Source organism: Artibeus jamaicensis, unplaced genomic scaffold (genome assembly GCF_021234435.1).
Source record: "Artibeus jamaicensis isolate MK-2021 breed Jamaican fruit bat unplaced genomic scaffold, CSHL_Jam_final scaffold_1689, whole genome shotgun sequence".
Taxonomy (NCBI): Eukaryota; Metazoa; Chordata; class Mammalia; order Chiroptera; family Phyllostomidae; genus Artibeus; species Artibeus jamaicensis.
In genome coordinates, this window is record NW_026522029.1 from 207,767 (window position 1) to 233,701 (window position 25,935).

The 25,935-nt window shown below is 39.2% G+C and overlaps 1 protein-coding gene and 1 pseudogene across 26 annotated transcripts in view; both read right to left on the reverse strand.

The window, feature by feature from the left end:
* The window catches only part of PDE4DIP (phosphodiesterase 4D interacting protein), a 200,672-nt gene that overhangs the window by 43,705 nt on the left and 131,032 nt on the right, over nucleotides 1-25,935 (reverse strand). For all 26 annotated transcript variants that reach the window (XM_053656061.1, XM_053656051.1, XM_053656056.1 and 23 more), the window contains 16 exons: nucleotides 24,228-24,359; nucleotides 23,398-23,517; nucleotides 23,066-23,158; nucleotides 22,724-22,936; nucleotides 21,600-21,758; nucleotides 20,474-20,587; nucleotides 20,145-20,282; nucleotides 19,267-19,446; nucleotides 17,906-18,100; nucleotides 15,441-15,608; nucleotides 15,218-15,299; nucleotides 13,321-13,412; nucleotides 8,145-8,261; nucleotides 7,695-7,832; nucleotides 6,604-6,716; nucleotides 5,376-5,503 (listed from right to left, as the gene is read on the reverse strand). In XM_053656061.1, the coding sequence (XP_053512036.1) occupies nucleotides 5,376-5,503; nucleotides 6,604-6,716; nucleotides 7,695-7,832; nucleotides 8,145-8,261; nucleotides 13,321-13,412; nucleotides 15,218-15,299; nucleotides 15,441-15,608; nucleotides 17,906-18,100; nucleotides 19,267-19,446; nucleotides 20,145-20,282; nucleotides 20,474-20,587; nucleotides 21,600-21,758; nucleotides 22,724-22,936; nucleotides 23,066-23,158; nucleotides 23,398-23,517; nucleotides 24,228-24,359 (2,182 nt within the window). The remainder of the gene's footprint in view (nucleotides 1-5,375; nucleotides 5,504-6,603; nucleotides 6,717-7,694; nucleotides 7,833-8,144; nucleotides 8,262-13,320; nucleotides 13,413-15,217; nucleotides 15,300-15,440; nucleotides 15,609-17,905; nucleotides 18,101-19,266; nucleotides 19,447-20,144; nucleotides 20,283-20,473; nucleotides 20,588-21,599; nucleotides 21,759-22,723; nucleotides 22,937-23,065; nucleotides 23,159-23,397; nucleotides 23,518-24,227; nucleotides 24,360-25,935) is intronic.
* On the reverse strand, nucleotides 8,284-11,265 carry LOC119065174 (mitotic spindle assembly checkpoint protein MAD2A-like; annotated as a pseudogene).

Below are 25,935 nucleotides of genomic sequence, written 5' to 3' on the forward strand. Positions count from 1 at the left end.
TTCCATAAATCTTTTAAGAATGAAACCAATAGTGACTGTTTGGCCTTGGATCTTTTTATTGATCAGTAACAGTTTCAGTGTGCCTCTACTGAAGTAGCTGAAATTCTAACACATAAAAAAAAAGTACACTCTCCCATTTCAGCACAAAATGACAACACAGTTTAGCACAGTACTGTGCTGTCAAGAAATAAACTTCAAGAGAAAATATACAGCTAATTTTGGTGGGGAAATAGTCCTGGAAATAATCTAATGCCAAGTGACTGCATCACTGAAAATGTCACTGCCTCTGTCATCTAAACTGTTATGCATCAATCACTTGAATTTTTCTCAACAGCTCTAGAAGCAAACTTTTAAGTAATAAAAGCAAAGCTGTTTTTATTATCAAACCAATAGTACTTCATGGTAATAAATTCATGATTTATAAAACACACTTCTATATACACAAATGCAGCTTGACAGAGAGGTTGGTATTTTAAAGCAATGACGTTGATAGTTGCAAAAAGCAGCACTGCACGCTCAGGATATATGAGCAAACCTACATGTGTTTGCTAGACAATTGTGAGCTCCTTCAAGGGAACAAGGAAGCTGATTTGGTTCATGTACTTAACACATCTACTCTTCAGATTATTTTAGATCAAACATTGTCTGATGTTGCTGAACTTTCCATTTTTATGCTTCCAGAATTAGAGGAAGAGGAAAATAACATGATAAAGATTTTTCTTTCTGGAATTTGACTTTAAACAACAAAAAGGGAAAGCAACGCAAAAACAGTTAGTACATGACTTTATGAGTATAATTGTCTTATTTGAAATCTGGAGCCCTGGCTGGTGTAGCTCAGTGGACTGAGCACGGGTTGGGAACCAAAGGGTCACCAGTTCGATTCACAGTAAGGGCACATGCCTGGGTTGCAGGCCAGATCCCCAGAAGGGGGCACATGAGAGGCAACCACACATTGATGTTTCTCTCCCAATCTTTCTCCTTCCCTTCCCCCTTCTCTCTAAAAATAAATACATAAAATCTTTTTTAAAAACCTAGAAAAATTAGTATCGTCAGCTCTACAATTTTGTGTTCCCCCTCTCCTTTCCATCTTTTTGTTGGAAGCTAATTACAATGCAAATTTTTTACTTGGGAAACTCATCCCAGCTCATGTGATTATACAGAAAGAAGTTGAGGACTTACCTTCTGTCAATACTCAGCCTATGTAACAGCATCATGTTTGTCTTGGAATCATAATAAAAATGCTTTAACAAAGTTCTTGCTCCAAATGACTATTGAGAGAGGGTGGCTTAAATCACACTCCAAAATGCATGAAGAAGAAACCAGCACCCCACAGATATCACTCTGGTGTACTGACCACTGACTCACTCCTTTGTTTTCATGGTTGGTTGCCTCATGAGCTCCAGAGTCCTAGCTACTCTTTCTCCAGTGCAAAGGGTTCCATGTTACCAAATGGGGAAGAAAGCTCTCTGAGCTTTAACCCAAAGAGAAATGAGAGAAAATACTCTACAGGCTTCATGTCACAGGATATTAGTATCTGAAAAAGAAAGCTAGTTGCATTTATTCTACCATCAGTACCATTTCTAAAAGATGAGTTGGAAAATAAACTGTGTGTGGGTTAAAAATATTTCTCCCTGATTTCATGGGACCTTTGTCACATTTCTCTGCAGGACACTGGCTGCACCTTGGTATAATCATTACTGAGTAAGTAGGACCTCAACCTACTGAGGCCCTAGTTGAAGAGGCAGCTTGAAATTTTCAGGGATGTGAAATGCGAAGATTCTGTGACTTTTCCATATAAAAAGATCATGAAACCAGAAAATGATGACTTTATCCCAACAACAGGAACTACAGCTTTCTAATATTAGCATAATGAAAGCCGAGGTATTCAAGTATTGTTCCCTCTAAGGCTTACAGTCCAAAAGGGAAGTGACTTGAGGTAGGTCAGTCAACCTTCATTCCTCAAAGAAAGGAGAAATTTTTGGTTTAATCTGATCTCCTCCCCCATTTCATAACCACAGGGTTCTAGATCCAACTGTAAGACAAAGAAAATTGAAGTCAATTTCTGGAACTGTTTTGAAGCTGTAAGCCAAACTTCTCAGGACCGGTTACGGAACCAGGAGCATAAATAAGCATATTAGTGATGGGTCTTTTATAAAGATTTCCCACAGAGATCACTCGTGCATAAACTGTGCAAGTAAAATATACTAAAGAACCTTCTAAGAAAATGTCTTGAGGCTAGAATCTGATACCTCGTCTAGGTCAAGATTTTCTTGATCTTTAATAGAGCTTTCACGATATGTAAGACTATTGACAAATCTTTTAAAAATATGAATAAGGAAGTAGAGGTACCAAAAATACTGCTGCTGTCCACAACTGAATGGAGTGGGAGAGGGGAGGGTGTTAAGTAGGGGTAAAAATTAAAGTACACCTATCAAAATAAAAGGCTGACAATATTACAATAGGCCAATCATATCTTTTCTAAAGTTATAACTTAGCTAAGTAGCTAAAAAGGGGACACCAGGAAAATGTTGATTTACACTAGGCACTAACAATCATCAGACTTCAACAATATCATTTAAACCTGCAATAGAAAATACTTTAGGGGAAATATCTATCAAAAGGACTTCCATTTCACTCATTAAATAAATCCTCCTGGAGATCCTTTTCAACTTGGTACTTTAAGAACTATAGACTTAGTCTCTCCTGGCCTCTTACAACCATTACTTTACACATTTGCTATTATTTCAAAAAGGAAATGGGAGAAAAACCAAATCTATCAATATGGATTTTCCTCAATTTAAGTTTCACAATTCAAATTTAGCATGAGCTTAGGGGGAATTTAATTCTTTTTTTTTTTTTTGAGATTTTTAAATTTAGGCACAAGATTCTATTAGCAAAACACACAATGCTTTAGCTAAAATTATAGTAATGTTGAAAAATGCCTCATAAGAGGTACAATAATCCAGTAAGAAGAGAAAGGGTCTGTGCTTCTGAAAAGAGAATGGAATAATATTACATCATGCTAAATATGATTATATAAATGATGTGGTCAATCACAGCATCATCTATATGTGGGTTATAGAACAAAATTCATCAGAATTGTGTTCCCTAATAAGCTGTCACATTATCATACAAAAGGGCTGAACCAGCAAGCTCTCTCCAGGCACCACTGTTTGCAAGCCTGATTGTTGCTATCCACACCAAAAAGTTAGTACAGGATTTTAGTCACATCTCTGGTATCAAGATCAAACTCCTAATTTATCCTTTGCCACTAAAGCACTTAATTTTCTAAAATGTTTTCCAATGACCAATATCAAAGGCAAGTACCAGATTAGTCTGTCTTTTCAGAATCCAAATCAGGAGGACCAGAAACTCACTTACATTTTTCCCCTTATCTATTTTCAATAGGAAGTCAGGGTTTCTCATTATCCATCCAACTACCTTAATATTTCTAACACTTAGCAACGGTTCAAGATACCAAGGGAAATTCCTGCTCTTGTTATGGTTGACAGAAGCAGCAGTGGTAATTAACATGAGTTTCTGTACTCACTGCAAACCATTAGAACACAAGATTCACCCAAGGTTGACTCTTAATAGTCTTAGAAAGCTTCCTTGGTCTACTAGACAAATAAAGGAAAGACATTTCCTAAATATTTGGTTGGTTGACGTTTTTAAAGCTCGATAACCACCCCTCCTCCTTCCTTCTAGAAAGTCACAAAAAGCTTTGTGGAGGAAAGGGTCTCTTAAGATTAGAAGACTAGGAAAAATGGATGGTTCTGCTTACATTTCCTATCTCCTTCTTTAAATGACCCCTTTTCCCCCCAAAGCCATTAAACCTGGAAAACATTTCCATTAAAAGGAAGGCTTACGGCTATCAGTCTTTGCAAAATACTTAATCAGAAGATGCTAGGGTGTTACTCTTGGATGGAATTTAGAATACCAGGCAAGGTGTATCAACATGTGTAAGTGCGAAAAAATAAAAGTGTCCTGGCGAAACATGGAGGGCTAACAGAGAACTCACTGTGCTTTCCCTACTTTACACAGAGTGCACACAGTCACATGGACAGTGCTAGAAAGCCTCAATCTCTGTTCATCACACTCCATGTTTAAAAACGGAAATCTCAGCTCTAATCTAAGAGACTTCCATTCAAAGAAGTAAGAAACCTCATGGTGTTGAACCCAGAAAGCTCCAAAGTTATCCTGGTTACTTTTTATACTCTCAACATTGAAGACACCAGAAATACGACCTCTAGTGCCTCTTTCCTTACACCTGTCATGCTGCTAAGAAAGCACTGAGACAAGCCTAGAGCCTATGAACACAGATCTATGATATTTCTTTCTAAACTATTCAGACACCTCAAAGCCTGAAGCTTATTACTCATTTTAATATGAAAAAATGTAGAAGTACTAAAAAGTGAAAAATACAGATTTCCATCCAGGGTCACTACCAACTGAAAACATACTAGCAATACACTCCTCTGGCTATAATGACTTATTTGGTGAAACACTAAATTTAAAGGGTAATGTTCATTTGAAATTACCTTTTCACATAGAGAATTCTGACTCTAGAAGACCTGGGAGCTTTCTAAAGTCACGTTCAGACTAAATAGCATACCCTTGGTTTAAAGAAAAAAAAAAGTTAATGGAATTTAATCTCCTAGTCTAATTTCACTGTCATTCAATAATCAACTCTGAAACACTATTAGAGGTAAAGGGTCACTATAAATGCTTTAATAATATTTGCCTCTGCTCCTTAACTTGTCCCCACCAAGACTGTAGTCTACTACGCCAAGACTTGGTTTTGATTACCTTTTGATAAGGATTATATCACTTTTGCATAGTATTCTTATAGACTTTTGATCTCTCCCTCTTATTTTCGAACACTTATTTGATTTAAAATTGCTTTCCCTCAAAGAGCAGTTGATTGAATGGCAAAAATAATACACACGCATGCACTTATGACATGATATGGAACATAGGCAATGGATTGGGAAAGTGGGGGAGGAATAAACTTTATTGGCCCACAGAAGGGATAAGGGAATCGGGAGGAAGGGCTGAGAGAAAGAGGGAATATGGGTGGGAAAACTAAAATGGAATGATTTAAAATGTGCAAATACACTTTGTAACCCCCACCGTTCAACTTAGAGATAAATATGTACCGTGAAATACAGGTAGACTAAAGTGAGTTTCACTTTGCACTTGACGCTACCTGTACCAGTTTTATCATTAGTAAGTCACCATTTAATTCTGCCAAAGTCAGGCAAGGCTCTCTCTGGTTAGTACAAACAAGGCTCTCTCCATCCTGGTTGCAGTCTGACCCGCCAGTGCTCAGAAGGCATGCTTGTGACGAACTCCCACACTTTCCAGTTCCCCACCTCCATTGGCGGCCAGGGTCTCCAGCCTGCTTAAGCGCTCCAGGCTTCTTCCGAGAACTTCTTCGAGCCGACCACGTAACACCTGGGCCCTTTCCAGTTCCACCTGCAGAGTTCGGTCTCTCTCAGAGCTGATTAAACATGCCATACGGAAGGAAAATGGATTAGCCATCAACTGTAATGAGTCCACACATGTTTCCAAAGAGCCATCAACGCCATGAGACCTTCTAAAGTAACTGTCTCCAGGACACGGTAAGTGAATGCAGTCTTTGAGGTGGCATTTGTTTTCACTGCCAGTGGATTAGCAAGGCCTGCTCCTTTCCTTAAAGCTCATCCCTTTATCCTAGGTTCTGGGCCAATCTCACATAACATAGTTCCCGAGATTTATCTCATATCCCTACAGCACACATAAGAAAAATTTCATTATTTGACTAAACATTAGTTTCTGAAACACCAAAACCCAGGAAAAACTCAACACAAACTGAAGCAATACTGGGCCAGCAGGACTGTCATTGAAGACATCTGTTCTCTTGTTTGTTAACCAAACTTGACAATGCCCTGAAAAGGAATTCAGTTCGCAGAAACTAAAGACCCAGACCTTCTTTAAAAAGTAACATAATCAAGGGGTATTCTACCTTTCCTCTTCATTTATTTGCTTGAAGTACAATAGAAAGAAAAAATATTTTAAACCCAACACTAAATGAATAAAAATCAGGAAAGAAAAAAGGGGGCTAGGAGGGAAGGCAAATGGAAAAAGGGAGGGGGTGCAATACAAAATGAACCAGAATGATATAATATATGCGACCGAAATCGAGGTGTCAAAGTATACACATTCATCATGATGGCTCTCAGTGATCCTGGGGTGATATCTGCCATCATAATAAATATATTTTCTTTAGTGATATTCAGTGGACATTAGTTCTCTTTATAGCCTTACTCCTAAAACACCCTTTAATAGGGCATGAAGCAAAGAATGAAAAGCACTATACACTGAGTGCTTTGTATATGCAAGCCATTATTGTTGACACCTGCCAGGTCTTCTCACTTGAAATTTATAATAGCTATATGACTCATTTAAGATTTAGGCATTGGCTCAGAGCAATCCACACAACAAATGACAAATTATGTGGTCCCAACAGCTGTCTCTGCTTCCTTTTCTTCCCTCTTTGATATCAGTAAGCACCTGCACTTAATGAGGATGGAAGGAAACACAGTGCAGTCACTCACTTACCTGTCCGGATGGGCATGGAACTTCACCAGACTGCTGTAGAGCTGTCTCTCTGCTTGTAGGGCCTCATTCAGCCGACTCCGTTCATCTACCAGTCCTTCTAGCATCAGCAGCAACTGAGAAAAGAATAGAAGAAATATGCAAATGGAGACATGAGACATGAAGGCAGTTAATCCTGAGAAAGAGACCAAGAGAATGTATTAGCACGTACTGTGACTAAAAAAAGCTCACTATATTATTACTTACATTTTCCATAGTACTTTAGTTTTCAAACTGATGTCACATGCATTACCTTTTTCATCTTTAAAACTCTATAAGGCAGAATTTAAACGTGGAAGCAAGTACAAGAAAGAGAAGAGCCAAAAGCATAGAAAAGAGGCAGACAGAAGGAGTGGAAGAGAAAGAGAAGGCGGCCAAGGGGGAACCATATAATAAGACTTACTAGTATTCTTCACTCATCCAGTAAATATTGAGCCCCTTACTATGTGCAAGGATCTGACCTAAGGATAAGCTTACTCTCTAGTCAGGGGAAGACACTCATCAATCACACTTGTCATTGTGCCATTTTGTGCCATATAATAAGTGAGATGAAGACGAGTTCTGACAGTGTGTACCCAGCAAAGATCAGTTTAGGTGAACTTGGCAGACTTAAAAGCCCGACTGGACTGAGATGGGCAGTTAGTGAGAGATGACAGAGGAGGCACGGAGCACGGGCACGCAGGCCTTTCTGAAAAGTGTGCCACTAAGAAAAGGTTAGATAGCTGGTAGTAGCTACAAGAGAATTTGGGGTAGGGGAAGAGGTTTTCTTCTTTAAAAAAAAAAATTTAAAAAATGGTTAAATGAAGGCAGATGGGAAGGCTTCAGCTGAGAGAGGTGCCTGATGGATGAGGTGGAGCTGACAGCGTGTGACCACTTCTCCACAGAATTACAACTGTGAGAAAGGAAGAGCCGTGGCTGCCCTTGACCAAGGCAGGAAACTCCAGAGCACAGATTCTCCGTGAAATTCCATCAACCGACCCCTTTGTAACTAAAACTGACAGCATTTCCACTGCTTATTTCACAGTTAAAATACAGACTGTGTTCCAATAACTTACTTGTTGTCTTCGGTTTCCTGAAGCTTCCTGACCCTGTGATTCTACCAAAGCAACTTTTTCCCGAAGAAGTAAGACTTCTTGGGTCAGGCGGTCCATAGCTGGTATGTCTTCAGGATCAACCAGTTGCATCTGCAGGTCCTAGAAATCAAAAAAACAAAAAACAGTAGTAAAAATGCTATGCAGCAAAAAAGTTAACGCTTCTAAAACAGACTGCTACTCTTTCAAGTGGGACACTGATAAGCCATATGAAGGTAATGATGTATTCTTTACGAAGTCTTAGCAACTCTGATAAATTGAAGAGAATACGGTAAAATCAAGAGACTTTTTTAACAGTGTATCAAAGAGATAAGCACAGGTCAAGGGACTCGATGCATCCAAATGTTTGTGGATGCCCTACAGGTTTTCTGAGCTGCAATGATTTCCAATGGTCTTTAAGAAGCTTTGAAAGACCTTTATGAGGTCTTCTTTAATCTGTATGTTCCTGGTCAGGGACTCCATATCAGCCGCCTGCACCTGCAGCTCTTCCTCTTGCACAGCCATCATGGACTGTAGAGCAGAAAGTTCCATCTGCAGAGAAGAAATCCTCCAGTCAGTGGGCCGAGGAAACAGTATCTGTCACATTTATATTGTAACACTGAGGCAAATACTTTTCAACATCACATCACTAAGAGCCAGTAACACCACAGGTAAACATCGCAACATGAACAGTGCCCTCCTGGATCAGCTCAATAAACCACACAGTATGGCACCAAAGGGTGTTTTACGGGAAGTTGTAACAGTGGCTTGAGTGGTGTCCTCCAGTTTATTCAACACTGTAACACATCAAATTTGTTGAATTAATACATTTTTTATGATACTTAAAAAGCTGGTCACCACTAGCAGATGGAAGAATAGATGAAGTTTTTCTTTACATGAGTATTTTAATTAATAGATGAAAACATGATAGAGTATCATTTTGCAACCCTTAATGAACTAATGGGTACAGGCATCGACAGCTGATTACATCACTAGAGATCACCAAACAGGACAAACCTCCCGATCGAACACGCCACTACCTACAGAGAAGTCCCGCCACATGCCCTAAACTTTCAGTGTTGCACCTTCCCTTTCTCCTCACCGGAAAATGACAAATATTTTATTATGACAAAGAATTTTATTATATTTTATTATGACACCACTAATAATCATGATGATAATCACAGCTGTTAACATTTACTACGTGCTTACTATGCTCCGGGCACTATAAATGCGTTGGAGATATTTAATCCTTTTAATAAACCTAGTGACCTGGCTCCTGCCTCTCCAACCTCAATACCTTCATTCTGCTCTTCGTTCGGGACTCTCTAAGCACACCGGACTCTTCTGTGCTGGGAATATCAGACTGACTTAGGCCTTGGCACCTGCTCTTCCCTCTGCCTGGAATGTCTGCCCTGCCCTGGAGCTGCTTTCGTCTCATCCTCGGGTCCCTGCTTACCTATCATCTACTCAGAGAAGCCTTCTTTGGCCACTCTAGCTTGATCCTCGTCCATGTTACTTTTTTTAAAAACATATATATTTAACCTTCTTTATCACTGTCATTTATAGCTTGACTTTATAAAACACAAAAAGACATTTTTAAAAGTTCCATATAACTGGAATTTCAACAGTAGAAAGAGCGATAGCTTTGCAGATGTACATTACATGCAGTACAACTAAACAACTGGGAGATATTTTTTCAACATGGAAATAATATAAATGAAATAAATAGCAAAAGGACTCTACAGCAATGTTTTATTATTGTGGATTATCAGTTGCTTTAGGACATAAGCAAAGATTCTGAATATTCAGACTTCTTTTGCTGTGTTTCATTCATATTTACCGATATTCTGAGTCAAGCTATTTGACCAAAAGGTCTGATTTAGGAAGGCATTTAGCTTCACAGAAAAAGTTTTTCCATTTACAGTTACCACCTTCAAAGGAACTGACATTTCAGCACTGATATAATCTGCTAGTTCCTTCTGAGCAGTGTGAAAAAAATTACATCAGCCCTAGAGGAAGTCAGACAGTTACCCCAAAGTGTAAAGTATGGTGTTAAGTTTTCCCCAACTAAAAATTAATCAATGAAATCAGACATGAACTACAGTAGACTTGGTTTTAGGAAACACACATCTGAGAATTACATTATTGTTCTTGCCTCATCTTCAGTCATGAAGAGGGAGGTTGTAGACCACCATGCTGTTTACTCTGTGGATGGTAGTAGGGGAGGAACGCACATGACATGCTCGGAACTGACAGTGAACTGTGGCCCCAACTCTTCACACTTTCCAGGTACAACCAAATCTTTGTCTGTATAGATCAGTAGATCAAATGAACAGAAAACTTCCAACAGTGGTAGAAATGTCACTGTAGCTAGATCCATCTGATCACCGAGCAGATTTCATCTTGGATAGCTTTCTGAGACTTCTCTCTGGGGGTACTGCCATCTTTGGCAGCCTCGCCACACCCAATACCAAACAACTATCTTTCAAGGACCTCGCCACTTTCAATGTTCAGGATGACTACCACCGGTTTCTAAACTGAACGCTTGTATAACCACATTATTTAGGTATTTTGAAAGCTCAGGATCAGTAGTTACAGGCAAGGTGAGTCCATATCTCCACACTCGAGTAAAGGTTCCAGGTGGATAGATGCCACACTGATCTAAAATGCTGATGCCAAATGAGAAGAACTTGGCCATGATTTCTGTGCTCCCGTGCAGAGTAATGCCCCTGCTCCTGGGAGAGCTGCCGTGCCACGGCCAGGCCTACAGTGACTGCACACGGCCCACATAACTGTCATTTCCCCCAGGCTACTTATTATCATCTGTAGTTATATTATTTATTTGTATACTGTGTATCTCTCCCCAAGAGAATTAATTACACAGGGTCAGGCACCTTGCTGATTTTGTTTACAACCTTAGCCCAGCACTAGCGCTGGCTTAGACAAGGCACCCTTGTATCTAATGAATGAATGAATGAATGAGTACATCCTCAACAGCCCTAGTGGATAACTTACTCTTCTCCTCAATTTATAGATGAGATGGCTGAGGCTATGAGAAATTAAGGAAATGGGTAAAAAATCACATAGCCAGGAAGAAGTGGTAAATCCAGAATGTAAACTCAAGGAAGAGGACTCAGAACCACTAGGCTAGAATGACTTTCCTGTAGATCCTGTACATTCATATATTCTTTAAGGCGATGGCAAGTTATTTGTAAGTAAACATTTTAAAGAAATATTTTGAAATAACTAAAAAAAATGGTGTGGTCAGTAAAGACGGATGGCACACAGCTAGTCTAAGGTGTAACCAAGCTTCCTAAAGGAAGCAACACTTCTTTCCTTAAATACATAAAATGTAGAGTCTAATTCTATCAATACTTACAGTATCACTGTGTGCGCTCATGATGATTTTTAAGTACACAAAGTTATTTAATGGCTCTGGGCTACTGTGGCGTGTCAGGGGAAAATGTCCCTCCTCACATTTCTTTGCATGTTGAAGGAGCCCAGGTAGTGTAACTCCTAACCTCTCTTGATCCCCTCCCTCACTCAGCCTCATGCAGGCAAGGGAAGGACAAACCAGGCATGTCTGACTTAGTTTCACCTTTCCTGACCTTGGGAGAGAGCCGTCTGCAGGAAGCCTGTTTTGCCCTGGCTTCTCCAAGGGCAGCCTCTTCCCTACCATGCAGATTGGGTGATATGCCAGGGCCCAATGCTACCTGGGACCGGGAAGATAAATCTACTTAATTCTTGGGAATGGCTAGCAGGCTCACTTGGCTCTGGCATTAAGTTCTCTACCTAAGCCTTTATCAGTGATATGGTTGATAAAGTATCACACTACCTGCCATTACTTTATTTCTCCATTTGTTCAGGTCTTGGTTATGGAAGAATGGGTGCTATTTATTAGGCCCTTTTCAGAGGTCTCTATCATTAAATATCCAGGTATTTTTGCTCCATTGAAGAAAAATGAAAACATGAGGAAGAAATATCATTGCCGCATGATAAAGGTCTGCACATGGGTTTTAAATATGGCATGATATCCCCAACAAGACAATTAGACCGAGCTTCAGTTTCCTCAGTTGTAAAATAGGAATGATACCTACTTCTCAGGAATGGGTGAGAATAAGAGAAAATGTATCTAAAGTGCCTGGCACATAGCAGGCAATCAATGAATGATAACCACTACTACCACCACTACTACTATCTTAAGATAATAGTGGGGATGTTTAGAAAGCTGGGAAAATCTATATGCCTTTTGAAAAACACCTAATATTAGAGGGAAGGTGATACTGAACATAAGGCACTGAACTGAGAAGTTGCTAGTGATTAGGACACATGAAGGTAAGTAATATAGCTACATATCATTCAATCAAAATACCCCTTTAGTCATTATAATTTTATGATTCAGAAAATGGGACCAAACAGTAACATTGCTCTGAAATGAGTATCTGACATGAATAATCAGAAAATGGCTAGGGCAGAGCCAAAAAAAAAAAAAAAAAAAAGGGCAGGGGGTGAGACTAAGGGCTTTTTAAAAGTGGTAATTTAAAAAATTCCACACAATTTTGTATCCTCAAAACTGTAATCATACAATGTCAGTCTGCTTGTGAGGGGATAAATGGTGTAAAAAATGAAATTAGAGGTCCAATAATATAATTCCATCACAAACATAAACATAGGTTTTATATTATAGATCTAAGCCAAAGGGGTGGAACAAAACTGAGGAGCTACAGACTAGCCAGGTACACTTCATTTAGGAACCCGTGACCCTGACCGATCTAACAGGGATGCCATGGTAACATAAAGGCTCTCAATTTTCATCGGGAATGCTATCGTGGCCCTAATATTTCTTCTAGATCATAAGTGCACATATAACTAGCTACATAGGGAGGCAGAAAGGGAAGGGATTCTGTAAGGCTGAGAGGCCTCTTCTATAAAAAATCAATGAAAATTTTATTGCTGGAAATATAGCATAAAAATGGGAAAAACTATCTGTTCCAGGAAATGACTACTTACAAAGCCTTTTGAGTCACAAATGACCTGACCTGATTTCTTAGGTTTAGCATTTCTTAATCATATAATTACCTCCCACTTCCATGTTTTAAAAAAACTCCTCATTTCAGCTTCTTCATCTATAAGCTAGGACCAATACCACTTACTTTGCATAAATGGCAAACATTAGTGCTAATTCAAACACCCAAGAAAGTGCACTGATTATAGCACATAGTCAATAAACATATTGATCATTCTCAAATCTCTCTCATTCCCTTGTTTCCAAAACTGATTTCATGGCTCTAATGTCGTAATTCTAAGCAGCAGTTGTATAGCATATTATTTATTCTAAGTACTTTACAATTATTTTATTCCAGTTAGCAATGGGCAGAGAAAACTGTTATTTCAGCACTTAAAAAAATAGTCCCCATTTATAAAAACAAGAGCATCTTGGAAAGGTAACGTGTTTATGAAATGATTATATATTTTCTCCAGAAAGAAAAAAATTGCACACCTTATATTTGGGCCCACATATTACCTGGAGCACTGTACTCTTTTAAATATAAAGTATTTTGAAAGAAAAACCAGGAATTTAGAAATTAGGCTGGACTAGAAAACTCACCCGACTTTCTCTTTCTTTTTTAGCCATGAGTTCAAGTTCCTCTCTGGCATTACTCAGTTCTTTTTCCAGCCCTGCAACTGTGTCCAAGTCTCCTAAAATTTAAAAATAGTGCTAGTTTTAATCACTCTTAACATAATGTGATCTCTGCTGTCTCATTTCTCAGGAATTTACTCTGACAAACAATAAAAAACATATGCACAAGTTGTTCTTTGAAGTGTTATTTATAAAAGCTAAACACTGCAAGCAAAACTCCTTGCCTATAAAAAGAAGACTGAATAAACCAGAGATCCACACAAAGTTTACATTTCCTGTGTGATAATTATACTGTAGTTATGTAAGTAATTGCCCTTGTTCTTAGGAAACACACAGTGAAGTATTTAGGGATGAAGGGTTATGATGAGTGTAAGTAATTTTTAGATGGTTCAGAGAAAAGTGTCCCATCTGTATGTATGCAAATAAGTAACGCAAATGTGGTGAAATGGTAATTGATGAACCTTAGTAAAAGTGTACAAGAGTATTCAATATACCATTTTTGCCACTTTCTATAGGTTTGAAATTTGCAAAATAGAAAACGGGGGAAGATACTTTTTAAGAAAGGTATGTAGAAAGTAAATTAAACAAATGCAGCATTCTTCACTCTTCAACTAGCATAAAGTTTTCTTACTATAAAATGACTATGACTTACTGTATTTTTCGGACTATAGGACGCACTTGCCCCACAATTTGAGAGGAAAGTGAGGGTGCATCTTTTCTTTCCTTTTTTCTTTTTGATTATTGTTCAAGTACAGCTTTCTGTCTTTTATTCCCATCCCAGGCCACCCCCCCAGTCCTCCCCATCTTCCTCCCATTTCCACCCCCCTTAGTTGTTGTCCATGTGTCCTTTATACTAGTTCCCGTAAATCCTTCCCCTTTTCCCCTGAAATTCCCTCCCCTCCCCCCTCTGGTCACTGTCCCCCTGTTCTCTATTTCAGTGTCTTTGTTTTTCGAATGTATCTTGCCTGGCTCACAGTGGGGGGGTGGGTATCGGTGGCAGTGGAACAGGGTCACAGGTTATTAAAAATTTTACCACATTTTTTGCTTCAAAATTGTTTTTACTATTTTCCTCCTCTAAAACCTAGGTGCATCTTATGGTCTGGTGCATCTTATAGTCCTAAAAGTACAGTATCTATGGATTCCATAATATCCTACACTACAACAGACACAAACTTCTTATATTCTTGATATCATTAAAAATCCTAAGTACACAACCTTTCTTATCACAGGACTGTATTTACCACTTCCTTAATCATGTTGAGTCCCTCCTTCCAGGACTTGCTGGGGAACATCTTCCCTGAGGCTACCATAGATCCCAACCTTTTGATCTGTGGAAGTCACAGAGAATAATTCCAGGTCTCCATTTGAATTTTGCTCCTACCTGCTATAGAATTTAGTTGTTTTTAGGGAGTTCAACACCTACAACCATCCTTGGATGGAGCCGACCCTGGCAAATAACTCAACTGCTTGCCCCGCCCAACACTGTAATGTACATAGGTGATGTCAAGGGAGTTACAGGGAGTATCCTCAGCCTTCTTGAAAGATACCCAGGAGTTGTCAGCCCCAGGTCCTGCTGTGCAAGTTTGGAAACACTACCTCCTGCACTTGCGAACCCCTGAAGAGCTATCCGAAAAGGAGGTTGCAATTTCCCTGGGCCGAAGTGGGTACCCAGAGCAATAACCTCAATTCAACATAAGAGAAAGGCAGTTCTTCCTAGAGTAGACATGTCTTCATCCTTTCAGGGGAATCCAAATTTAGTTTTTCCAATAAGGAAGGAAGGGAAAGAGAGTCTTGGCCGAACCCATTAACAGACAATTACAGAAGGAAAAACAGAGATTCCTTAAAAATGAAATCTGATACTTACCTAATGAGGACCTGGGTAGGCTGGTATCCCCTTTGGTGGTCAGTGAAGTGCTGTCATCTCTGTAGGGTATATTCTTTGAAGCCTGAAAATGGGAAGAGTTGGGAAATTTAGGAAGATGCAGGAGCCATGACCATAATGACAAGGATTGGAATGTGCTCACACAGTTCGGATAATTATCAAACTTGGGCCTCAAATACTACACAAGTCTCTAGTGCTTACTTACGTGATCAGTCTGCTCTCCAAGCTGGGGGCCGATGGCAGTAACTGCAGCTGGTTGGTTAGAGAGGAGCGCCTGGCTCACCGTGAGGTCGTTCCCTCCTAAATACTGGCGCAGGGCCTGTAATTCTGAATTTTTTTCCACCAGGGCTTGCACCATCTTCTCTGCAGCAGCCTAGTAAGGAAATCATACATAACATTGGAAAGATATTCTAACAAAACATAATTTGTGTTCTGATGTTATTTGTTAAAAGCTAACTGTTTATGAAGCCAGAGGGGCCCTAGAAAATAGTTCCTTCGCTTTCAGTTTATGGGTAAAAACACAGATGATGAGTGGAAAGTCTCTTGTAGGTAAAATATTGGAAAAACTGAAAATAACAGATCTATTAAAGACAAAATTATATGAAATTGGTTCTGCTAGAATTCTATCAGACTAAGGTGTTAAGACCCTGGTTTGAATAGGGGTTTTTCTTTACTCTGGGATTCATGTGCTTTTGACCTAGATGTCCTTCACCAACACCAATTTGGTTTGCTCCTCTTAAGGCTTTGTCAAGTTTTACCTTTTAAGATTGGCCTTCTCAGCACAGATTATCAAAAACTGCAATCTTGTCTTTATTCCCAGTTTCCTTCCTCATAAATTTTATTGCCTCTGTCTCTCTCCCAAGTGTATATTAGTTTTCTAAGGAAACTTATAGGTACTATGATGCTTGTTCAGTGCTGCACCCAGAACAGTGTCTAGCACATCGTAGGCACTCAGTACATAACTACCGAATGAAGCAATTACACAGAAACATTATCAGACTATAATCTGAACCTCAAAATGACCAATGCAGTTGACTCATTTAAAATCTCACAATTTCCTAAGACAGACAATGGCATAACAAGGAAGAAATAGAGAACGTTACCTGTGACTGTTACCACAAAGAAAGCCTGCATTTAATCAGAAAATCTGGAAATAATGAACTAACAGTAAAATTATTCAGGGTTTTAAGAGGACAAATCAAAACTGTGTTAGCTGTATCACAGCACGAACTGTCTCTGGGGAGAATTTCTACCATTGTAAAGAAGCTGAGCCCCAGCCATCATTTCTAAGGGAAATACAAGGATAACCTTCCATTTTCAACAAGTAAAATTTGGGCTCTCTGGGGATTCGGACATAACTATCTTACAGGTATCAAAGCATTATTAATTTGACTAATTAAAAATCTGTGAAGAGATTTTATTATGAGAAAAATAAATGACATGTAAGACATCTGGTGTTACATGTATAATCTATCTGGCTAGGGATTCTTTTTCTGATAATGCTGTTTTTAGTGGTGCTCCTCCATCATCTGGAAGCCTGTAAGAAACGCAAATCTTGAGCCCCACCTGTTCCTCCTAATTTCTGTTTGGGGGTGAGCTTGGGAGTCTCTGTGTTTAAAAAGCAGCCGAGGGGGGTTATTCTGCATGCCAAATTTGAGGAGGAAATCTAGAGGAATACAATCATTACTCCTCTTCTTGAGTTGGAAATCTTTTGTAATTTTAGTCATCACCTAGGTTCTCTTGTTTTACTGACAGCACTGTCTAATATTTCTGAGGTGTAATAAGATTGATTCTTTCAAATTACAAAGGGGTTAAGAAGAAAATTCAAATAAATACCAGTTAGCTTCTTGCCAAAGACTTAACTAATTCACAGTGATTTTGCTAGGTCTATTCTAGAAGCAGTTCTGCAGTACATGGCAGCATGTTCCAAACAAAGCATATTTGCTTCAGAGGCCCAAGAATTAGGGAGTGGAGTGTCACTGTTCCCCCAGCACGAGGAAGCATTAGAAAACACCGTGGTCAGATCACACAGGCAAGTGATAAGAACCTGCTTCCCTCTCAAAACTGACTAGGGAGATTCTGATCAACTGCTCCCTCAAATGGAGCACAAGTCAACTATGCCATTCTCTAGCCTTGAGGAGACAGACACATGAAAATGAAGGTAACTTAAAAACTTACTTTGGAAATACTTGTGCACCATAATTTTGATTCTCGTCATGGCTTTGAAAAAAAATACAATTTTTCCTCCTCTTAAGATAACTCAGATTTCACAAAAATTAAGAGAAAATGTATGTGAGTTTTCCCACACCTTGGTTGGAAATACCAAATATCACTCATATCTTAATAAATCAAAATCAAAATATCCTGGGACCCCATATCTTTTTGTCAAAACTATCAGAACACTGAGGAAAAGAAAATGTTCATAAGAAGTTAATGGGTGGGAACATGCATCGTTTAGGCATCCTTCCAAATGCCAAGTGTCCTAGAACTATTTCATACTTTGAAGAGTGATATAAACTGTATTCTAGTGAATAGACCGAAGGGGGAAAAAAACCTAACAGAGTGAACTGTAAAATAACAAATACACACACTCCAAGGTTCAAATGCGCTCTATTCGCAGACTACCAATGCACTAAGGAACACTGCTCTCCTCTGTGTGTCAGTCCTTACCCGGCTCTGCTGCTCCCTGGTGCTCATGGACTGAAGCAGGCCCTGAATCTCCGTTTCATGTTCCACCGCCTGTTTGTTTCGATCACTGAGAAGGTCCTGCAGCATCCTTTCCTTTCGCTGCAGACGCTGGCACAGCTCCTCGGCTATCCCACTCTGCCCTGGTCCGAGTTTGCAGAGCAATGTTGCACTAACATCCTAAGGCAGAAGAAACAGTGTAAGTTTTGGAGGAAAGAATTCCGTCTGCTATATATCAAAGGGCTTAGAAGAATCTATCATAGGAGAAAGAGCTGCGAGATTCTGAAGAACAAGTATCAATGTTTCATTTATTTTTGTTTCCCCAGCTCTAGCATAGGCCTGGCACAACTATAAATACATGCTCAGTCAATGAACATCAACAATACGGAATACTTAAAATGGCAACTGACACTGTTTTCTGAAATAAGTCCTTTCCCTATTTGCTCAAGGCACATAGTAATTAATATTAGATGAGGATAAATGGTCACTCGGTTCATTTATTTCATGTAATTTCTCCCCAGTGTAACATTTGGTAAGCTGAAAAAGAATAAGCAGTGTATCTTTTGGCCCGGTGATACAGTTCCCATTTCTACACTGAGAGGCAGTAAACAGTGGTTAAAACCGTGGAGCCACCCTGCCTGGGTTGCACGCTGGCTCTGCCACTTATTAGCTATGTTAATGGGTGGGGACAAGTTAATTTCGCTTGAGATTTCTGTTTCCTTATCTGTAGAAGAGGGATAAAAATATGTACCTCATAGACTTGGGAAGATTTAGTGAGTTAATACCCATTAAGCTCTTAAAATGGCAGCTGACAGCATGAGCACTATAACTAATAAAGATTAGCCATCACATTGTAGGTTTAAAATTAAAAATGTTTTTCATTTTATTTTTAATTACAGTTTACATTCAACCCTGTTTTTATTAGTTTCAGGCACCCAGCATAGTGATTAGATACTCATACACTTTGCACAGTGTTCCCCTAACATTTCAAGTCCCCACCGGGCCCCGCACATAGTTATTTCAATATTACTGACTACATTCCCTGTGCTTTCCTTTACATCCCCATGACTGTTTTGTATCTATCGATTAGGACTCCTTCAGCCCTTTTGTAGGTGCATTTTTTAGACCTCACTAATCCTTGCATAACTTCTTTTTAAGTAAGATAATTTGTCTCCTTGACTTTATAGGAGTAGGAATAAAAGTCCTAGCGAAAGCCAGTGACTTGCCAGGCAGAGAAAGGAATTAAAGACTCGGGTCACTGGCCTGCCAGACCTCAAGAGTCCTAATCCAAGACTGAGCTTATGTAACCGCTAAACTAATGGTCTTTAAATGAACTAAAATCTTGCCTCCACTTCTTTGTTTCTGTCATGCAGAGATGTCTGTAACTGCTGAATGATACTTTCTTGTTCCTTCTGCCAATGGCTAAATTTGGTTTCCATTTCTCCTTTCAGCCACTGGAGGTTCTGGCAGGTAGCAGATAAGTGTTCCACTTCCAGGCCTTTGGCCCTCAGAAGACTCTCCATACTCTATAGTTACAAAGGAAGCAACCGTAAGTCAAAAGACCACCCCGCACATCTCAGTTTACACAAGAAACTTGACCTACCTTTAAATGACCTCCTATGTTATCAACTATTTTACGAAAGGAGAAAACTTAGTATATCATCTAAAAATGCCAGGATAATCTATTTTTTGTTTTTAGAAACTCTCATCTAGCTTGTAGAAAGATAAATAAAACATATATAATAAGTATTCTGGAGGTAGTAGGCTATATTATACTGGAAGTGACGAACTTTAAGAAGTGGCAGATGGCTAGATATATAAGCTCTAAAATAAATATCCAAAAATAGCCCACAGTAAATATTAGTAAAATAAACAAGTACTCTGATTGTAGCCATACAGACACATGTGCAACATTAATGAGAAAACCACAATTAATAGTTGCACCCTGGCAATGCTTATGTAAAAGTCTACAGATATTGACAAAGATTAGAAATTAATTAGAACCATGTATAGAAATCCCTATTCACTGCTTCCCCCTACAAAGTTTGTGAAAGTGCTAAAACTTCTCACTTCCTAATTTTCATTGATGAAACTAATGACTGTTATTTTTTTTATTTTTTTTCTTATAAAGCAAATATGCTGGTTTTCAGAAAATGATAGAAGGGCTGAAGCTTCAGGACTTCAAGTAGGGAGGGATGCCAAGACGGACAGATTTTGCTCGTACCTGCATGGTAGCTTCATTAGAGGAGAGGATCCCGCGCAATCTCTCTAAGTCGTGATCTCGCTCTCTCACGGCAAGATGAAGCTGCCGCAGCTCCTTTTCTTTTTCTTCTAGAGTGGAGAACTTTTCATCTATAGCCCGCTGCAAGGAAAGCAAGGATCCTAAAGTTCCGTAAGAGTCACTATTCTGATCACCCTTTTTCAGTAAGAATCTAAATATAAAGGAACGGAGAATCAACTCTGAAAAGCAGCAAACACAACAGACACAGATTTCTATAGGACCTATGTGGAAAGAACAATCCATAGCGTCGCGAGCAAAATGATGAGACATACCTCAAGAGCAGCATCTCTATCTTGAATTCGCTGCCGCAGTTTCTCAAGTAACATTTCATTTGCTTCAAGGGTTTTGTCCGAGTGATCTCGATACTGCAGGAGCTCCCGAAATTCCTAATGAGACCAAAAAATCCTTTCCTTTTTTCCTGTATCCAGTATTAACTGAACTCCCATACTCTGTCAAACAATTTGTGAGTTATTCAGGATAAAAACAAAATGTAACCACTTTCATGGGGGAACACAGTTTAACAGAGAAAAACATTTTTAACTATTCTACATCGCATGTATGTATGTGTGCATTGCTAGCTTCCTAGGGGAACACAAGATGCATTGACTAACTCTGCCTAAAGGTGTCTCTAAAGATCTCGCAAAAGATTACATGTGCTCTGTCTTGAAAGGAGGAGGTGTTTCGCCAGTGAAGAGGTGGTAGAGGTATTTCTATCAAAGAAAAAAATGTATGCACGATGAAATGTAAGGGATTTGAGGTGACTGAAGTTTACAGTAAGTGGTAGAAGTGATTGCTGTCTTCTTTAGTGTCCCATTTTTTAAAGATTTTATTTATTTTTAGACAGAAGAGAAAGGTGGGAGAAAGAGAGGGAGAGAAGGAGAAACATCAACATGTGGTTGCCTCTTGCATGCCTCCTACCAGGGGCCTGTGCACTGACTGGGAAGTGAACCAGTGACCCTTTGGTTTGCAGGCCGGCACTCAATCCACTGAGCCACACCAGCCAGGGCTAGTGCTCCATTTTTCCCTAAAGCTTTCATTTTATCTTCTGGGAAAATTTATATACACATCTTCACCTGCTAGACTGAGAGCAGAGGCCATATCTTATCTTTGTCCTCCTAGCACACTGACTCATAGAGATGCTTAATAAAAAAAACATTTGCTGAGTACTTAGTGCCTACATCTTTCAGGTGTATATTTATTGCCTCCTACCCTTTCTGGTTAGCATCTTGGTTCATAGATTGCACTTTCTATTTCTTTTGAATCCTACTGGTTCCCACCTCTCACTATTCTACGTGTAGTAGGTACTCAAAGTAGGTGGACTGATATCTGGAGATTACATGAACCAGAGGTTCAAAGCTCTAAGATTCCAGTTTTAGTTGAAATCATTACATGACTCACCTGAAGCAGCTGCTCTTTGTGACTCAGACTATGGTTTAGATGCTGAATGTGTTGCTCCTGGGTTCGAACCTCATTGTACTTTTCAGCCTCTAGGGTACGGAGCTGTTGGCTCTTACTCTGCAATTCTCCTTGTAGCTGCTGCAATGCTTTTCGTAATTCCTGAATTAAAAAGATTCCTCTTTGTGTGTTTGATTTATTTTTTATTTTTTGAATTTTTATAAGAGTTTATTTGAGCCAAACTGATAACATAAGACCTCAAATGTTCCCCCAGGTTCTCTTTTTTAAACAATCTAAAATTTTCACATGGGCATTAGATACGAAGGCCTTAAAACTTTCCAGGCATGTAGACTGAAATATCGAGTAGCAGAAAGACCCATTCTTAAAATTACTCAGAAATATTATATACAAATGAACTAGGATGTGGGAAATTGTGAGAACTACGGATGGGGGTAGGATGTACATTTGACATTATAATTCAATACTAATTTTTCGGTTTAAAAATGATAGACCTCTATAAACTACTAAGGAGAACTCTGACTATAAACCTGGATCCTTTACAATAAGCGTAAGAATAGGATATTTCTACCTCCCTTTTGAATCTTAAAAAAAAAGAGATATCATATGCTCTAAGGTAACAAGATAAAGAAATCATTAATGATTATGTGTTTTATTTTTAAAAACATGGCTAGTGGTGGGCACCATTCCTTTGACCTTGGTTGTTCTTCCAACTTTTGTTTCCTGCTGACTTTTGCTCATTCTTCAAGAATAACTTCACATCCTGCCTTCTTCAGTAAGCTTTCCCTGACCCCCTTCTTCAGTCCTTGCTATACTTCCTACAGGACCCCATGTGTACCTCCCCTACAGTATTTAACATACTGAAATTCTGTTTATGTGACCATACCTCACGTTAAATTACAAGTAACTTACGAGGAAGGAACCTGTGATCTTTACTCTCATATTTGCAGAACACAGCCCAATATTCAGCACAATAGTATGAGACAACAGATGTTGAACTGAATTACTCAGATTAAGCAAGTGACTAAAGGAATTGACACAAACCGTCTGGAATAAACGTCACTGGGGCAGAGTCAGCCTGTAGGGTCACAAAATGATTAATGATTTACCTGGTTGTGTTTCCAGGAAGCCTCTTTCTGCTGCTCCGTGTCCTGGGCTGCAGCCTCGACAAACTGCACACATCGTTTGGCATCAGCCAGCTGGCGTTCCCTTTGTCGAATGACTCTTTGCAGCTTCTGAATTTCAAGCTGGCTGAGGAACAAAGCACTCTGAAGGTCAAGCAGGGCCACCTGCTGCTGAGCTGGAGAAGTACCCTCAGAGGCCTGAACAGAGTAAAAATCACGATCACAAGGAGGGCAGGCACTGAGCAGCCGAGGCGACCAACGGAATAAGACTGTGACAGAGAATGGCACACCCCCCACTGAAGTCCCATCTATGGGACCCCCACATACATGAAGCTGTCCGAGCTGGCTCTGGTGCAGCATTTCTCGAAGCTTTGCCATTGTGTCATTTTGACCTTCGATCACCTGGTACAGCTCCTCGGTCTGAAAACCAAAGAGGGAATACCGAACATGCTAGTAAACTGAACACAAACTCCATTATCTCACCTTTACAGACTTTAGTAAGAGGATTACTTAGTATACCAATTTAGGTTGAGCTACAATTTCTTTAGGGTGAGATTTGTTAGTCTGACAATACCCACTTCTACAAAAATACAGAATACTTGTTGACTGTGATGGGACAAATCATTTCTTTCCAAGTCCTTGATAGCCAAATATTGTACCTCGCTTTCCCTGCTTTTCAGAGTTTCCTTGAGGCTTTGAATTGTAGTTTCGTGCTTCTGAGATGACTCCTGAGCAGACTTCAGTTCACAGCTCATTTCATTCAGTTTCTCTTGGAGAATCTGAATTCAGAAAAGTAAAATATTTATAGTTTGCTAGTTCAATTTCTTTTGACCTCAAATGGAACCATAAGATTCTCCCTCAAATCTAGGTTTATAAGATTTCTTGGGAAATAATTGCCTTGTTTATTTTCTACATATAGTGACTATTGAAGCCCTAAGCCAATCAGCTAGAGAAAGTAGCAGGAAATGTGAAATACTTCCTTCTACCCTCAGTTACTTCAATTCCCACTCACTGTGCTTTCTCTGTGGTGGCAACCATCCTGGGCATGTGTCCACATGAGTCACTGTGGACCCCTTACACGAAAACCAAGGGGCTTCTGCTATGTAGTACAGGATATGACTATACCAGCCCAGAAGCTCAGCATCTGGGACTTTTCTTCTACCCAGGTGTTAAAATCCATGGGCTATAAAGGGGTGAGAAATTCAGCTAAATTCAGAAGCACAAATCTCCTGTCTTGGCACCTTATACAGTTAAAGACTATATTCAAGCTTTAATCACAGACTTAGAAGGCACCAGAAATTCTCATCTGTGCAGAACAGGCTAAAATCCTGATGATAAATAAAGAGAAGAACTACGCTTAAATCAAATATTACCATGAATATACAGTACCCATCTCCCAAGTCCTACTCAGAGAGGTTAACAGACTCAGCTAGAGCCAGTCGCATCCCAAGGAGAGCCTGTGATCTCCAAGGGCTGGTGGTGGTCATACCTTGTTGGTGGCCTCTGTTTGCTGGATTTTCTCCTGGAGTTCTGCCATGTGGGAATCAGATACAGACTGTTGAGTTATGATGGTCTCATCTGAATTCAGCTTTTGTTGTTTGAATAACTCTTCAGTCATGGGCTAGGGAGAAACAAGACAAGTAACGTGCATTAAAAGTAGCCAACAATAAATTTTATCTTCACAACAAGGTTTCTAGCATCTTTTGTCAGACTTAGAAAACCAGAGTTGTGGCATGAATTATCAATATGAATTCCTAAGACAGCCCTGTTCCTTACTGAGAGCACTGACTGATTCGCATCCACCTTTACTATACTCCCTAGCTCCCCTCCCGAATTCTCCCATAGCATTTTATCAATACTAAGTACTGTAGTTATATAAGTGATGTCCTTGTCTTTAGAAAATAAATGCTGAGGAATTCAGTATAAAGATCCCTAATATCTGCAACTAATCCTCAAATGGTTCCAAAATAAAAAAAAATAATGTATTTATATAGACGATAGGAGCAAACTATAGCAAAATATGAGGCAACTGGTGAATGTGGGAGTTCTTTGTAGCTCCCTTATGACTTCTCTAAGTTTGAAATTGCCAGTATTTCAAAATAAAATGTAAAAAATTTAAAATAAACCTTAAAATCCATAGTGGCCCAAGAAGGAGTTATGTCTTACAGAAACAGCAATTCACCAAAAAAATTCAGTTGAAAAAAACCAAACATGTATTATTTATATACGGGCTGATCAATCTAAGATGAACTTATTGAACTGCACCTAATATTTATGAGCTAAGAGTAGTTACTAAACTAAAGCTTTAGGAATTCAGTGGGCATTAAATTCCATCTCCTCCCTGGCTGCCCCACCCCCAGACCAGGTAGGAAAACTATAAACCCATTAGGAAGAGAAAAAGCCAACAGCTATTCCTTTTTCCTTTCCTCCACACTTCAAACTCTGATTACCACCTTGCAGGCAGTGAAGTTATGGCTTACTTTAAATTCCTTCCTGCCAGCAACTGAGCGGGGGAGTATGAAGATTTCAGAAGAAAAATCTTTTCCATTCCTCCAGTGCTATTTATCAATTTTTCTACTTCACTGTGCATTGCTATCTCCTTTGTTCACTGTACTCTAGCCCTGTACTATCCAGCAGGTGTATTAAATACCATAGTACACAAAGCACTGTGGAAGATGGATTGGGGAGCTATGTAATAGAGGAACAAGGAAATACACAAAATATCAGGTAGTGACAAGCCTTATGCAATAAAATACGAAGTGTGACGAAGTGATTGTTATTCCAAATTGGTTGATCAGAAAGTCTCCATGAGGCGAGGCAACATTTAAATGGACATTTGAATGACAATGAACCTGTCCTTCAAAGATGCACAAAACTAGCCAAGGCAGAAGAAAGGAAACTGCTACTGGAAAAGACCCAGGGTGGATACGAGCCGGGGGAAAAAGAAGAGGCCTAAGTAACCTGAGTATTACTTTCTAACAGAAATACAATGAGTTATATATGTAATTAAAATTTTTCTAGTAACTTCATTGGCCAAAGTAAAAATAGGTAAATGACATTGTAATAAAAGATCGAATTTAAACCATTATATCCAAAATACTATCATAAACGTATTCAACATAAAAAATTATAAACAAGGTGCTTTACATTTTTTTCACACTAACCCTTTGAAACGAGGGGTACATGTTTCACTCACA